The 18,070-nt window shown below is 32.7% G+C and overlaps 2 protein-coding genes across 3 annotated transcripts in view; one reads left to right on the top strand and one right to left on the bottom strand.

Moving 5' to 3' along the window:
• Window positions 1–1,945: 1,945 nt before the first annotated feature.
• Window positions 1,946–8,794, top strand: LOC123702607 (heparanase). Its single transcript, XM_045650367.1, has 8 exons — window positions 1,946–1,965; window positions 2,717–2,950; window positions 3,967–4,100; window positions 4,442–4,636; window positions 5,340–5,514; window positions 5,746–5,974; window positions 6,985–7,229; window positions 7,624–8,794. The coding sequence occupies exons 1-8, from the start codon at window positions 1,946–1,948 to the stop codon at window positions 8,792–8,794; spliced, it is 2,403 nt and encodes an 800-aa protein (XP_045506323.1).
• Window positions 8,795–9,381: 587 nt separating this feature from the next.
• Window positions 9,382–18,070, bottom strand: part of LOC123702916 (complexin) — a 169,004-nt gene continuing 160,315 nt past the window's right edge. For both annotated transcript variants that reach the window (XM_045650762.1, XM_045650763.1), the window contains 2 exons: window positions 14,498–14,630; window positions 9,382–13,902 (listed from right to left, as the gene is read on the bottom strand). In XM_045650762.1, coding sequence (XP_045506718.1) covers window positions 13,829–13,902; window positions 14,498–14,630 — 207 coding nt within the window. In that variant the 3' untranslated portion in view covers window positions 9,382–13,828. The remainder of the gene's footprint in view (window positions 13,903–14,497; window positions 14,631–18,070) is intronic.

Genomic DNA, 18,070 nt, shown 5'->3' with positions numbered 1-18,070 from the left:
CGACTCCGTCCGCGCGGTATGTCGGTCTTCGCGTGGATGGTTTATTTCTCCATTTTGAGTAACTCTGACAATGATATCTTATAAATATCATTCTATTGGACCCAAATACGGCTAGGCCTATAATAATACGCAACGTGTGTTCGCGCTTCTACAGAACAACGTCTATGGATAAAACTGAAAAATTAAGATTTTTTTTTTCTACGTATTTTTCCAGGATAAAAAGTATCCTATTTTACGCCCAGGATAATAAGGTATAATTATACCAAGTTTCATCGAAATCGAACCGTTAGTTTTCACGTGATGCCTTCACATACAGGCAGACAGACAAAAATATTTGGGTTTGGTATCGATCCAGTAACACCCCCTGGTATTTATTTTTTCAATATTTTCAATGTACAGAATTGACCCTTCTACAGATTTATTATATGTATAGATATGATAACGGAAATGTATGTAATCCGTCATTGTATAAAATTCCTAGGAAATGTATGTACCTAATTCCTAAAATCGCACGAAAATAAGTGTATGTGAAATAAATTATTTTATACACATTTCCTAGGAAATCTATACATTTCCTAAATAGCAATCGGAAATGTAAAACATCCAAGATATTGGAAGGTACGCGGGTCGAAGGGTGTGTATGTCGCAGTCGGATTGTATAATCCGCCATATTACAAACGGCCGGCATTTTGTAATATGCCCAAAATTCGTAATCTGAAATTTTTGTTTTGGATAAGGGGGTGGGTTAGGTTAGGTTCGTGTTTTTTAAAACTACACAGAAACAGGAGCACCACGAAGTTGGGCTCCGTCGGCTCGCGACCGGACCGTCTTTTTGTAAAATTTTGGAAAAAGACGAACGGGAACGGGATGCGTGACGAGGGACTGATTACTTACCAAATGAAAATTTGATTTGATTGAATATACGTTGATTTATGAAATGTTAATTATATGAACATACATATTATTATTATTTTACGGTAGTGCTATAATAAAAAAAATAACAACGTGTTTTATTACAGAAATCATTTACTTTATACATTTCCTGATGCGATATTATAAATGTATAATGTACTAATGCATTAAATAGTTTATTAAACAATATTTAATACATTTCCTAAATGGTATCGGAATTGTAGACATTTCCTAGGATTTGTATACAATCCCTTGATTTCATACATTTCCGGTAACATAATAATATACAAATTATAAATAATGTTCTGTAGTAGTGATACTATGCGTCCCATTATAGTTATGTAACGACTCTACATAATTAATTATAATCACCCGCGTATAGTTTATCACCTGTGACCATAATGATATCCAGTCTTGAGAACTGCATTTTAACAATAAAATAAAACGATGATAAAATAATGTATTTGATATTTGGATCGCTATGTGTGTTATCATTATGATATTCAGTTATAATAAATATTATAATATTATTGTTTACTAGCTTTCCACCCGCGGGCGAAGCTCGCCCGCGCAGTCAAAGAAAAACCCGCATAGTTCCCGTTCCCGTGGGATTTCCGGGATAAAACCTATCCTATTTCACGGGGTAAAAAGTAGGCTATGTCCTTTCTCGGGTATCAAAATATATCTATACCAAATTTCATGCAAATTGGTTCAGTAATCAGTAGTTAAGGCGTGATTGATGACAGACAGACAGACAGACAGAGTTACTTTCGCATTTATAATATTTATATTGTTTACATAGCTTTCCACCCGCAGCTTCGCCCGCGCAGTCAAAGAAAAACCCCGCATAGTTCCCGTTCCCGTGGGATTTCCGGGATAAAACCTATCCTATTTCCCGGAGTAAAAAGTAGCCTATGTCCTTTCTCGGGTATCAAAATATATCTATACCAAATTTCATGCAAATTGGTTCAGTAGTTAAGGCGTGATTGAGTAACAGACAGACAGAGTTACTTTCGCATTTATAATAATAAGTATGGATTGTTTGAAATCGACGTAAGTATAAAAACTACCTACATACTTAATCGTCATAAAATAGATTTATACTATATTCCTCGAGAATCTATCCTATGTTGAAAAAGGAATGAAATTGGATACAGTAGCTTTTGAGTTTATCACGAACAGACAGACAAGGACGAGGATTTTGTTTTGTACCATTTTTGGCTCTTCCATTTTAAAGGTACATCATTCGATTGTAGCACCTACAGCTACGTGCTAAATTAATATATTATTTGACTTCAACTCGGAATTAAAAAATGCAATTAAGCGTATTTGTACGTGATGCAATGTAAATAAACAACTATACTAACTCTCTGGGATATTTTGCTTACATCTGCAAATCAATGTTCAAGTTAGTTGAGATTTTCATACATAATAAAATGTTTCTAGCTGCTATGAGATCCGTAGATTTTTCGTTAAACGGAAAATTCTAAATTTATGAACATAGGTACAAGATAGGTTGGGATTTTAATGAAAATCGTTTCTTTGTCATCATAATGTACATCATAATAACAGTTTGCAGTATGCTTTCTAAATACCCGAACAGGAAGAAATTATTTATAGAAATGTCTTTTAATATTGAAATAAATACCTATTATAAAGTTAGCTGAAATAAAAATACTTTAACGGTAATTACGCAATAAGTTGGTTTTATGTCTTCTAAATCTTCTGAGTTGGGACAACTGCGTAAAAAGAAATAAAACAACTTTGAATAATATTTTTATTTAATTCTCAAGTTTCCCCGTAGCGTGCCGTTTTGGCGCGAAAATAAAACGTTTCTCAAGATGAAGTTTCGTTTAGTTTATGTCAATATGCCGCTTGGGTATTTTTTATTAGTATCTTGTTTTTCTTTCGTTAATTCAGATATTTATAATGTTAAAATAGGGACGGATCATCATGTCAATTTGGTTGATAGTAAGTTTTTAAGTTTCACCCTTGATCCGAAACTTTTATTTGCTTCGAGCGGGAAATTATATAGCAGGTAAGATTTGTTTTTAATTGTTTTATACAGAATATCGTTTATTTTTCTGAAATTATTTATCATAATATAATTATAGAATTTAAATGTTTACTTTGATAAAAAAAAATTATTAAAATGCAATAGGTATAAATTTTTTTAATCATAATTACAAGTAATATTGTTCTTTAATATACTTAACGATAACTTCCCGTTAGTGAAAGACGTATTATCAGTGTCAGGCATGTCGGGTATAAGTTTAGTAGTCCTACAGATTACTTCAATAATATTCAATTAATAGCAACAAATTTTATATCTATATGTAGGTACCTATCATTGAAATTGGATTAAGTATTCATCAATCATTTCTATATCCATTTTGATAAAAGTTTAATTTATTTTTAATAAGTACCTATGTAGCGTGGTTTGCGAACCACGGTCAAAAATCATAATCCCCTATACAGGGTTACTTGTAAAACACCAGCAACCTCGCAGAACAAGATAGCTAACATCATAAGTAACATTTGTTCTACGACTTTTGGCATAACGCAATAATTTTTTTTTAAATGATTTTTTAATCTTTTATTGTACTCTCCTAACATTTGTAAGTCTATGTTCTAACTAATCATTATCGAAAGGACGACGCGACGCCCCCTTCCTCTCGTTCGCTTATTGTTTACATAATTTTTGGGATGCGCGTAGAGTTTATAATATTCAAAGGGAAAATTAATTGAATTTTTTTTTTGTGTATGATCTAACAAATTATCAAAAGTCGTAGAACAAATGTTGTTACCTATGATGTTAGATATCTTGTCCTGCGAGGTTGCTGGTGTTTTACAAGTAACCCTGTATAAAATTTTTTGAAAAAAAAAGTTAAGTACGTATAAAAAAAAAACAAACTGCCAGAATTTTTACAAACGCTCTCATACTAGGTATTTTCATTTCAAATTTCGTACGAATCGATGCCGTAGTTTGTAAAAAGCGTAACAGACGGCCAATCATAAGTATTTTAAATTATTGTTTAATTTTGTACGTTTCAGCCAAGAATGTAAATGCATGGCATCAGCTTTGTCTCCTGCGTTATTGCGTATCGCTGGACCATCTACTTCTCATCTCACTTTCAAGAATAACTCCTTGATTATTGAAGATAAAGGTTTAAGTTTGTTTCATTCGGGTAAGTTTATGAATAAAATATTCATATTATGTCTATTATCTAACTAAAAGTATGTGCAATTGTTGAGTAAAAGATTATATTTTATTAGATAAGTATTGATGAATTTATTCTTAATTTTCAGAAGTTATAGTTGGTAGGATTTGTTTTCGGTTCGTTTGCCAAAAAATATTATAAGATTCTAAACATTAATTTTACTCAACAAATGAACGTATGTGGTTTATAATTGACGTCCAGTTTTTAATATTTACTAAATATGATTAATTTAATAATTGCAAGCTTATAAAAATGTGCATGTTTGTGTCTTCCATTTTTGAAAATTTAAATTAAATAAGGCGGTTCAGCTCCACAGACTAAAATAAACCAGAGACAATGGGAGAGATTCATAAAGTGGGCAAAGACAAACGGCTTCGAGCTGGTCTTCGCGGTAAATAATAATGAAAGAACTGCTGGCGTATGGGACACGAGTTCGACCCTTGGTCTACTTGGAGCTGCTGATAAAGCTGGCTTCAAGAATATTCAGTGGCAATTGGGATATGGTATGTTAAACTAATTTTGAATAAAGTCTGTTGTTTAAAATTTTATAATTCTGCTGTATCATATCATCTTATCGTAATGTATTATTGTATTAGTGCTTATACTAATCTTTTTTGATACATGGCTAAAATATTCGCTCATTTTTGTTTTTATACTTAGTAACTAATTATTTTCGTAATTTCGATTCCGAATCCGCCAATTATTCATGATGGCTTAATTAATTTAAAAGAGCGAGCACACGTGTCAGAAGTGAAACTTCTTTGGCAAGATTCAAAGATACCAAAATCGTCACCTAACTCCATGACGTGACGGTATCGCCATGACGCGACGTTGAAATTTTACTTAGTAATCTTTTTTTCTTAAAGAATGTTCCCACCAAACGATAGAAGAATATCTCAACGACGTGGACACCCTGTCCGTGCTGGCGGGGCGCGGGGCGCTAGCTGGTGACGTCAGCAACTGCCTTCGATATAATACTACCGATTTACTATGTCAAGCCTTTCTTTCTGAAAATAATTTTTGTTTTTACTCATTTTCGTTTTTTCCGCTTATTATTCTAATTGTGTGTGCCGAGCACACGTGTCAGAAGTGAAACTTCTTTGGTAAGATTCAGAGATACCAAAATCGTCGCCTAACTCCATGACGTGACGGTATCGCTATGACGCGAGGTTGAAATTTTACTTAGTAATCTTTTTTTTTTTAAAGAATGTTCCCACCAAACGATAGAAGAGTACCTCAACGATGTGGACACCCTGTCCGTGCTGGCGGGGCGCGGGGCGCTCGCCGGTGACGTCACCAACTGCCTTCGATATAATACCACCGATTTTAGAGACTATGTTATGCTGGCTATTGATGTTATGCCTGCTGTGCTTTTGAATGGGTAGGTTTATATGACTTGTTGTTAAACTGGTCTTTAACCCATTGAGCCCCCAGCGCGGCGGCCCGATCGGACCACGACACAATAGATTTTCTATTGTGTCTGTGATTCCGGGGGCTGAGTTATAAAGTGCATTTTTTTATTTTTTTCTCATTGCTTTTACATTTTTACAGTTATTTATATTTTGTGTAGTTAATAAAAAGATAAGTAATAATTTGTTTTCAAATAATACAGGAACGCATCGTCCCAAGAACTATCTTCCATGTCAGAAAGAGATCGCAAATCTCTTCTAAAGTCACTCACTAAGAGTGACGTGCCACTCTGGGTCACTGAGAAGAGTGAGTACTCACTCGAGTTGGAAAGAGCCGCTGAGTGGCTGGCCAGTTTGGGCTTTGCGGCCAGAAATGGCTTTTCCATACACTTTAGGGAGTTGTTGGACGAAGAATTATATGAACCTACTTTGGTAAGTAGGTGTAAATAACAATAATTATTATTAGAGATGTAATAGATTAAAATCATTATATAAATTGATAAAACGTTCAATTTATTCCATTTAATTCAGAGTTACTGTACTTTCTTATAGATTGCAATATAAGTTCGGTCCTTAATTTAACGGTAATTTCACCTCGTTACTATTGTTAAAATAATATTATAGAGTCATAAATAAATATAATTTTATTCAAGAATTTATTACGTGACGGAATAGATTTATAGAGATACTAGCTTACTGCCCGCGGCTTCGCCCGCTTTCTCTAAAACGATTTGAGATTTAAACTATCCTATCTCTCAAGTTGGATCGAACTGCACATGGTGTGCGAATTTTATTATAATCGGTTAAGTGGTTTATGTCGAGTCCATTGAGGACAAACATTGTGACACGAGATTTATATATATTACCTAAGATAGGTATGTTTAACGATTAAACAAACAAAAATCCTTTCCTAAAACATTTTTTACTATTTTAGATATATAGTTAAGTACTTTATATTCACAATTTGTTTTGCCCTCAGAAATATATTTTTATTTTTTGATTTTGTGATTTTTTTACGATCCAAAAAAAAGCAGTTCCTGATATTAGCTCGTTCAAACAAACAATGACACAAATTGCTTTATAATAATGTCCTACAAAATCTATGGTTGGTTCAAAGAGTCCCCCTTTCCAAAGTGTATCGATAACGAGGTCATCATAAATGATTACTAACAAGCTGATTTTTTTGTTTTCACTTAGTTAATGTTTATATAATTCAACAGACATATTGTCCTACAAATTGCGTAATAAATATTTGAGAACCATCAAATCAAAAAATTTTATCCTTGTTATCTCTGTTAGCTACCACAATCGAGAGTTTCGTACACGAAATTATTCGGTGTCTCATCAAAATAAAGCTACAAACGGAAAATCAGATAGTAGTCACTTGCAAAAATGGGCGATGTATCCTGAACTATAATTATTTTCACAATTTACCACCACAGAGCTTCTACATGGCACTCTTATACAAAAACCTAGTAGGCGAGCGCGTACTAGACGTAGACATGAACATATCCAAAGCTAGTTTATTCGCACACTGTACATCGCTGCATCACAAGCCGATACCCGGCGCACTTACACTGTATGGAGCGAACATGGATATCGAACCCGCTAGATTCTCGCTCAAATTGTCGGAGAGGGAGGAGGGGGGAGATATCATGCAGTTTATACTGGGGCATGATGAAAATGGGTGAGTTTTAGAAGATAAATGTTAAATGATAAATGGTTTTAGAAGTTTAAAAATAGTAACAAGTATTGTTGTATACTTGTGTCTTTAGAATGTGGGTTTGTTTTTAAATAAAAGAAGATGATAAGGTAATGATATAAATAATATATCATTGATAATTTAAAATCTCTTGGGCCTGAGTATAGTACAGAAATTCTAATTCATGTGGAATTCTTCTTAGATACAAACGATTTGAAAATTATTTATGTTATTACTGAATTGGTTGAAGACCAATACCTTTTGAGCTATAATATGTATAAAGCACTCTTTTTTTAAATTAAGGATAGCACTAACACACACACACACAAAATATTCCAAAAACAGCCTGTTTATAATAAACATTAACACTTTATTCCAGGAATATTGTAGTAAACAGTCACGTTATGTACTACGAAGGAGATATTCGACCAGTTGTTAAACGAGTCCGTCCATACAAAACATTGCTCATAAACCTGCCTCCTAAATCATTTGGTTTCTGGGTTCTAGCCAATACAAAAGTAGATGCATGTCGTGATCTTAATGATACACAAGACAGTATAGAAATTGTTGCTTTAAGCCAAGAAGAAACTAGAAAAGTAAAAAGATCTGTAGTAAATTATGATATAACAGATGCAGTTGATGAAGAATCTATAGATGGAACAAACAGTGGAATGCCATACGAAAATGTCGCTTTAAAAGGCAGAATCGATAGCATAAACAGAGATTTGAAGAAAATGCAAACTATATTTCAAACTAAAATGAACGAAGATGCTTTAAAGCGTCTCCGACGACATGTTGATAGTAATCATGAACGAGCAGAAAAGAAATTAAGGAATCGATTTGATGTTGGTGAATTAAAATCAAGTCTTGTTAGGAGATTATTGGATATCACTGATTTAACGGAACCTCTAAACAATGTGATACGCAGAGTTCAAAATACCAATAATGTTATAAGAACCAAACGATTTAAAAAAGAAAGAAAAGCTAAGAAACGTCCAAAAGTTAAATCTGCTGTTGAAACAAGAGATAAAGGTTCAAAAAATGAGAATGAAAATAAAGTAAAAAGGAAAGCAAAATCCTCTGCAAATAGAGACTTGCTAGATACAAATAAAATTATTCGCAATGAAGATTCATTACAAGCATTAGATAATAATATTGGTCCTCGAAACGAAATATCTAGGAAACGAAGAAGCATTTATACTAAAAGTGGAACTGATAAAAATGAAGTATCATCCGAAAATGAAATAGAATTAGACAGTAAAGAAAATCTAAAGTTTTCAAAGATTTTACGCAAAATAAAGAAAATGGGTAAAATACCTTTTGACATGATTGACGTAAAAACTGATAATGAAGATTTTGAAGAAGATCAAGATGAAACAAATGCTATTGTTCTAAAAACGAAACTAGAAGATGATGGAGCTGTCATAAGAATTAGTGAAAATCCGAACTTTGGCTTTATAGCGTCAACTTTAGAGGACTTTCTATCTTTATTAACAGAACTGAATCAAAACATGAAGAAGGCTTGGAGAGCTGTTAGTTTGTTACAATAAACAATCAAATATTTTTAAGACTTTGTAAATATTAATATTAAATGGTTTTAATTTATAATTTGTTTCATTTCGTTAAATGCGAGATGTCAAGGTGTAGGAAAAAGCTCTTATTTCTATAGATTAGAACGTATAATCACTTACAGCTTATGGATAATTTTAGTAATAAGCAAAACTCTCAATTTAAAACAAAAATAAAAAGAGTGTGTATACACGCGTTAGAAGTTATACTTCTTTGGCGTAAGGAAAAAAATACTAGAATATACAACTTGAACATAGTTATCAATTTTCATACCACCTAGAACTAACTTCATGCTGTGTCGGTGTGCGCCCGCATCGTAAAAATTCACTCTCATCATATTTCTCCATCGCGCCAAAAGAAGTATAACTTCAAAAATCTGTTCAGTAGTTTCGTAATGATGCAGTAAGTATCCAAACTTGCATATAGAATACCTATGAGTGTTGGTTTTACATTCAAGTTCTAACAGTCTCTTTTTACTTTACCTCACTCAAACTTGCTTGTTCAGTAGAAAACATGAGGGTAATTCATGGCTCAGGTTTTGATAATTGAATTAAATAAAACGCCAAACGGTGGTACAATGTAGTTTATTTATTATTTAACAACATGGTAGATATACCACTTTCACACTCACAGTAAAGTTAATATGAAAATGGCTACCTCTAAACTTTATACATAACTAATTAGGAGTAAATAAATTTAACAATGCATTGCAACAGTTAGATACAAATCAATAAGTAGCGAAGAAGCCTATCCTATATGAAACTACATAAGTGATAGTAGAGACAGTTTAAATTGAAACTAATTATTTAAGAGGTAAGGACCGATTCAGAATGGCAGCCTGTGAACAGCCGACTCGGAAACGAATCATAACTTATCAATAACAACAAGGTTTTCACAAAAGCTCAATCCGATTTATTTACCTAAAAACATTTTCAACAATAACCTTTTTTCGTTTTCCTCCATTATTCTAAGTTAAATGTAATCGTGGATAAACTACTAACTTTTCTTTAATAACAATACAACATGCGTATGAACCTCGTTCATATCGGTTTAATGGATTACTATTTAATTTCAATTACACTTTTGTTATACACAACTTTTTAAATATTTAGTTTTAATTTCAGTAATTTTTGCATTTTTAACACTAGATGTCACTAATATTAAAAGCTAACGCACTAAGTGATCTTAAATTGGCCAAATGACTATCCTATCTGAACATTCGGAGGTACGCAGAGGAGACAGGTCGGCAGAAGTGGTAACAATCGGTAGAGTAAAATTTAAAGGGCAGTCGGTTGCGACGACTCATCTCCTCTATGTAGCTCCTTGTAACATATATTAAAATATCTATGAATATTCAATGAAAAGAATGTAAATAAAGACATTACGCACAATATAGACACAATTTTAAAAATATTATCCAAAGTGCAACAATTCGCAGTCTGTGACACCCGAACGTTTAGTTCGTCGCTCCAAATAATGTCTATTCTACTGGAAACGTCTACAAAATATATAATATATCTAACAATAAATTAATACTGTGTGTATGAAGCTCTTGTGTTAGTGTGGTACGAAGTGTCGTTGTCTCTAAACCGTCTATTTACTAAGTGTTCGCAAAATTGCATTTTGTAATCACTGGACATGTTAACTTATTTCTGCTAGTATATTATATGGGTGAGAACAAAATTGTTTTGTTTCCCATCATTTAAGAAGTGTCAGTATTATTGCAAACGAAATAATCGTTTTCGTAATATCTTAATATGTAACTCCGATCGTTTTAACTTGAACTTGTAACAATGTTAAAACCCGTTGTGAAGTCCACACGCGCATATCGTCAAGGAAGAAGGAATACATGGTAGAGTAGGATAGAATAGTGATAGATTTTGATGAAGTTCAATTTCAGATCCAGAAGGTCTTTAAATTTTTTTCATATTTTATCGTGTTGCCAGTCAATCAGTCAAAATGTATAAGTGTCGTTATTACTTATCGATCAGTGATAGTCACATCTGCTCCTCACAAGTGTTTTGGCTGTTAGAGGGTAGCAGGGTTAGCGTAAGTATAAGCTGTGTGAATACAAAACTACCAGTACAGTAAAGAAGTGCAAATTGATAGAAGAGATAGAGAAATTGAACAAAGTTAAGAATAGAATTGCCTTCGCAGGCCAAAAAGTCATACTATATAATATAAAGAATCTAAACTGATATAAGTATACAAGACAACAATAAAAACATTATATAATTTACCCTGAGTACATAAGTCATAAGATCGATCACTCAACTGATTTTGTTTAAGGAAAATCCAGAAATTGGTCGAGTCACTTAGGATCTTAAAAAGTTATTCTACAGGTGTATCAAATAAGATAGCTTCACAATGGTTTTATTAAATAATTTACAATTATTTCTACGCTACTCGTCTACCTTGTATAAACCTCATTTTATATAACAAGAAATGAATTTCATAACCTCTCTAGTAATTTGAAAGACTTTTGGGTGTGAGTTCTCGATAGCGGTAAATATATACATACTTATGTTCGATAAGTACACTCGTAATTCTATTACAGAAACACGTGACAACCATTTGATATCACCCAAATTCCTTCGCGTATTGCGCATCGAAGCAATTTTAAACCTTATGTTAATCGTAATACTATACACCAAACACCTAAAGCTTACATACAAACAGTGGCTCGAGAAGCATCTACGATTGGTTCTGTAGATCCAGAGCCCGAGACGGACAGACAAATGAAGAGAAAACGACACGCAACACACTTAAGAGCTTACACAGTATCATGCAATCATTAGGATCGAAGAGGCGATGTTTTTGAAATTAGTGACAGTTAGCGAATTTATTTATACAATAAGTTACATCTAAATCTCGCTACGTATCAAAATAATTTTCTAAACAACTATTTCTACGTAGTGAGAGCCAACAACGAAGATTATACATGTAGTTAGACCTACAGAGAGAAAGATAGAGGAAGGGAAGAAGGGATAGCGAGTAGAGAGAAACAGGTTTGGGGAATGTTTTGTGGGCTGAGCTCGATGGAGACTGGGAATGTCATGAAATATATTTCAATACAAAATAAATTTGGAATGTTTATATATATTTCGCTTTTTTACATTATTCTTCGTTACATCCGTTCGTTTTTTGGATTCATATTTCATTTTCAAAGCTGTAGATACTGAAGAATATGATTTTACAGTTAATATTTACCGCTCAAGCCCAGGATTTTCAAAATTTTATTGTAAAATTGGTCACGCCAAAATCATTACAAATTTTAACAGGTGTGATTAAACCTTATTACTATTATTGTATATCCCAAATATCTACGAACAACCGTTTAGCTAGAACTGTCATGCGCATACATAGAACTATTATAATATATGTTAAACCTAGCCTAACACACGTACACTGTGAAATTTTAACTTTAATACCTTAATTATTAGATTGTGAAGTTTTAAATAACGAAGAGATTGGTCGACGAAGACCAACCTCGGTTATAGAAGGTGTGAGTCGATAAGTAGCTAGAAGTAGAAGGTGTGAGTAGAGTATGCTTTGCGAAGACTATTGAAGAAAGCTATGAAAATATTTATCAATGTGCAATAATATGAGAAATATATGGAATTTTATCTGAAAATATAGCATTTTATACATAATCAGAAATTATCGATTCATATTTACATTAGGGTGTATATTGAATAGAATTTGTAGGATTAGATTTTGCAAAGGTAGATTTAATTGACGGGAAAATTCAACAAAACAATGCAGTGATAATAATGATAGTAAACTGTGGATAGGGGCATAGCTTTAAGATAAACGATGTAAATCGGGTATTTGAAGAAGAACGTGACAGATCAGATGATGTTGATGATATTTAAAGTTTTAAGAGTGATAGATCAAAAGGGAAGTTCGAAGCTAACGTGAGAGAATGTTAGGGCGCGAGCGGACGGGCCGCGTCACACGCACAGCGATAGATTGTTTTATTCTTATATCACAGCTTTTGACGATAACAAATCTTTTGCATTTGCAGCTTAAGTGGAGTCAAATTTTCGAACAATTTCCTTTTCCATAACATTTTTCCAATCCTTTCCGCGGTGAAACCGTGTCAACCATTGTAGGCATCGCAATATAACCGGCGGATCCGTCTCTACCAACACAAATCGCTCGAATAATTGCTCACACAACATTAACTTTACTCTAAGCATAAAACATCGATAAACATTAGATTCGCGTCCACTACGCTAACTGCTGAACGGAACGACGACAGTTTGGTATCTACAATTACACTCTAAACGAACATTGACCTTATATTAGACATGCAAGAACCGAATGACAACGAAATCGACCGCGTCGCGATCGACAACAACAATATTGTTACCTATGTTAATTTCGATGTGGACATTAAGGCTAGGTCGATTAAGGTACGTTAACCTAACAGAGTACGTAGACACGAAGTTCGAACGCATTGCGTAAGCGAGCATGCAAAAGATTTAGAGGCAAAGTCGAAGAGCTGACAGATACGAGAGCAAGCGGCACCCATCGCAAGCTGAGGGGAATTTGGATGAAAACAAATATTACCATAGAATACATTGTTATTTTAATGTAAGTCCGCAGTCTCGAAGAGGAAGGAAAAGATGCAGTCGAACTACACGCGTGCAAGACTTCTTAAATTATTCGCGCTATGAATATCATTTGTATTAAAAATTTCTTCTTTACACTTAAATAACAATATATCACAAGCGTTAACATATAAAACAGGTTATCCTAATGTCTGATCGCCGGCAGCGATGACTTTTTGACCTGACGCACGTTCTTGTCGGTTTTGTCGAGGCTCTCCATTATTTTATGAATGTATAAAAATATTATTGCTCATTATCAAGCACCAACGCGCCACTAGCCAACTAGTTTCCGAAAAAATTTAGAATTCGAATCTCTCCTACAAAATGTTTGAGCGAATGAGTGGGTCTGAGGGTTACTGCATGTGGGGATGTTGCTACGGTGTGTCGGAGCAAGCGCGCTCACTGCATCACGCATTTGCTTTCGATCTGCGATTTCAGCTCGTTCACTTGCGTTTCGATTGTGTTTTTCAATTCTGGAACATACAAATAAACATATTTAAGCTTCGTTGCGTAGACAGCTACCGTATTGATTTGTTTTTCCCTTATATTATACGTAGGTAGTATAATTTGCTAAGGTTGGCTGACTCCGGCTGGACGGACGTTTAATCTACATGTTTGGGATTGTATCCATCCAAGTGTAAATGCCGCTGAACATGGTGAATAAAAATAGATGTACGTAATAATATCTTGTGATATTCATAGCGGCGGACAAATTTGCCATAACTTTCAACAGATCGTAAATATATAAAAAATGTAATAATAATAATTTTGAAGATATCTAAAATTAATACCGGACATTATCATAACTTTATCATTCATAAACGACGAAAAGCATGAAAAATAAGAATTTGGTTGATAATATTACTATAATAAGTATGTTTGGGTTTTATCTCGGTTTGAAAGAAACATAATTCATGCAATTAAATAAAAAAAAATGTTAAATGGGCTATCAGGGACATTAGCAGCTCTAATATTTTAAAATTTATAGTCCGGACCATATAACGATTAAAATGACCTATTGCACGATTGTAATAAAACAAAATGGAATCACTAAACAAGTCTACTAACTCGTGAACTCATCCTGGTCCTCCAGCTCAGCCTCCGCAGCCAGCTCCTCGGGGGTCTTCTTCTTCCTCATCAGCGGGTTGTCGGGTTCCGCCTGCTGCTGTTCCACCATCTCCTCTTTCTTGGGGATTTTGTACTGGAAGGGGATAGAGTGGATTTTAGAATAAGCAGCAGAAAAATACATTTACGTAGGTATTTGTATTAATTATTATGAGAAATTGTATTTTAATTGAGAGTTATTTTGTTTGTTGAGTTATGTTATGAATGAGTATTGTTATCAATTATTTATATCGTACATAATAATGCACATAATAAATAAATAAAAATTGCACGTGCATTCATCAAACACGTTTTATATCGTAATCATCATAAGTGGATGCATTAATATATTATAATATCTAAGTCGAGAAGATTTTTATTTCATTAAAAAAATTTTTTTTCGATTTTATGCTTTCCTCATTTTTTTCCTACATAAGTATTTAAAAAGTCTTATCCACAGAACTATTCGATATAGTTCTGTGGTCTTATCCATATTATGTCGCTATCCATACAGAGGTAATAAAGACAATCACAGAGTAAGTAATACCGGTTCTTCTCCAGTTAAAAATATTATGTTATGGCGATTCAAATGTGCTTCCAAAAGAAGTCTAATTGAATAAATAAATGTTTGAGTTAGAATATACTAGAGGACAACTACGTAATTATCAAACACCACCTAACCAAAACTAAACAGAATTTAAATCGTATAATATTTCCAATAACTTCTAATCGCTTCAACTGTCCCCAGGGCAATACTATCGGCAACAAAGAGGTAAAACCGTAAATATTTTGTTGCTACCGCTTTTCATATCCAACGGTATTTCCTACTGTTAAATTTCCCAGGGGCATAAACTTGTAACATAATATTATATTCGAATTGGTAAAATTTTTTCAATGTGTAACATTATGAAAGAATGAAATTAATTATTTATTTTATATTATTTTAAACACATTATCGTGTTTATCTATACTAATATTATAAAGCTGAAGAGTTTGTTTGTTTGTTTGTTTGAACGCGCTAATCTCGGGAACTACTGGTCCGATTTGAAAATTTTTTTCGGTGTTAGATAGCCCATTTATCGAGAAAGGTAACAGGAGTGGAGCCACGGGGGTGAAAGCGCGCGGAACAGCTAGTACTATAACAATAATATCGATAAGCGAATGGTCATGTTTGTGTTCGGAAATTAAAATTTAACAGTTAAAGAATATTATAATAATAGACAAAGTATTATTAATAATCAACTTATTATTATAAAACATGCTTTCAGGGTACAACTTCTGAAAAACATTGCTGAAACAGTTTCATAAGTAATAAGGAGCGTAAGTTATTTTTTAATGTCAACTGAATAAATAAGACTTAAATTCCTAAGGTCTGATATTATTGATATAACATGTTAAATGATGTGTTTACTATTAGAAAACATTTCAAAAAGGATTTAATCTTATTCGAATAGTTGCAAAAAAACTAAATACAATTTCCGAGAACGAAGAATAATCGGCTTAATTAAGAAGCGAAGAATTACTTCGCAAGGCAATCCTCTTTCTTCTAATCTCCAATTGATTTGCATGAAGCTAGTTAAATTTTAAATAATTTCTCCTCTCTCCCAAGAGATCTCATTAGAGACAAGATACGGCAAGGATTATTAAAAATGTACTCTCATAACTTATAATAAAATCACATTTAAATTGCCTGTAAGAGGTTTATTTATGTCGTAAAAATATGAAAATTACAAATTATTAATTGTGATTTATAAGCTTTATAAGAACATTTTATTTATTTTTTAATAAATAAGATTATAAATCTGTTTCTGAAATAATAAATTCATGATTTAGTACCCTAATATACAACGCCAGTGTTTCAAACGCGACAAATTTCCAGTCAATAATAATTATAAGCCAATTACGAATTACGAAATGTGTAATATTATACCGATGTCCTAAACTTGCCAATGTATACATTTATGAATGTATGCTATATATCATACAAATAAACCCTGTTTTGAATTCGATAAAGGAACCATTTGAACACATAATCAAAACTTGGGACTGGCAATTTAATATTTGTACGAAGCAATAAATTTGAGACGCGATCCTCGAAGGACCTAATTCTGTAAATGAGCATAAAATGATATATATGGCTATGTATCTTGGTATATTAAGCGGGTATTAATGGTAATGTTTGTTATTTTGAATGTTTATTGAAAAATACATTTGTTTATAATAAATACACGATCTTTAGATGTATGAAATAATATAGTAGGTATAAATATAATATTGTATTGTGTTTGATCTGAGATTTGATTGCTTTGAAAGCATTGCAATAAATAACAAAACAAATATTTATGAAGAGAATTCACAAGGTGGTACGAAGTTTACCTCGTAGCATTATTGCAGATCGATAAGGCTATTTTTTATAGAAAAGGTACTGTTCCAAAAAAAAAAAAAACTTGATTTACTAAATATACTAAATTGTAATTGTTATTTATACACTAAATTTAAATTGTAAATTAAACATTGTAATAGGTAAATATTATGTACTTAAGTAAAATGCACACATAAATAGCTCTACATAGTGTTTAACTCTCGGAAAATATATTTTATGAAAGGAAAAACTATGAATCAGTAACGAAACAGAATATAAAAGGAAGGAATTCTGGCAAAGCTTCTTATTATTCTTCTCTTCATTCTTTATGCATTCTTCTTTCTTCTCTGTGTAGACAAAGCCTCGTAGAAGTCAACCTGACTCGATTAGGGAGTCGCACTGAGACGGACTCCCTACTAGAGTCAATTTAACATCCACAGGCTTCAATTATTCTTCTTTTTCTATTCTTCTCTTCTCTTTTTTACTTATAAACTATTTTGTATTCCATAAATACATAATTATTGCGAATGACAAGCATATCTGATCTATGTTAAATTTTACGTATTACGTATTTATAATGTATACTTAAGTATTATTCACTAAATTAGTAATTAAAACACGCTTCTTTTTCTTTTGCAAAATGTTAATTAGGTACTATAAAATAGTGAAATAACTTTCAAGTATTATTCTTCACATACATTGGTTTTCTTATTTTTTTTCAAATGGGGAAATCTACACTTTTATCTCTAACATAGCAATAATAATTAACAACATATCTCCACAAAATTAATATAAAACCACTTTTAGTTCAGTTTAAAAAGCAACTGCAGTAAACCCAAGGCAGGTTTTAGAGAGGTCGGTGTAACAATTTGCGCCAAATGAGTTCCTAACGCGGTTACTTCGCAATCTTGTGGAAATTGAAGCTTAATAGCCTATCGATGGACAACGACTGGCAAAAATTGTTTACCAGCAACTTATAGTTTAACATCTTATGTAATTAACGGTGTAAGTTGGTCAATTTTGTAAAGTAGCAGGAAGATTTTAAAGATATTAGATACGGGGTTAATTTTTTGATGTCAAAGTTATTTGAAGAATAAAATAGTACCAGCTTACACCATTAAAAACAAAGGAAATGATAGCACATATTTTATTTAGTTGCTGTTATAGTAGAAAAA

This window comes from Colias croceus, chromosome 24 (assembly GCF_905220415.1).
Source record: "Colias croceus chromosome 24, ilColCroc2.1".
Lineage (NCBI taxonomy): Eukaryota > Metazoa > Arthropoda > Insecta > Lepidoptera > Pieridae > Colias > Colias croceus.
Note: the sequence above shows the minus strand (reverse complement) of the source record. Positions and strands in the feature narration are given on the sequence as shown.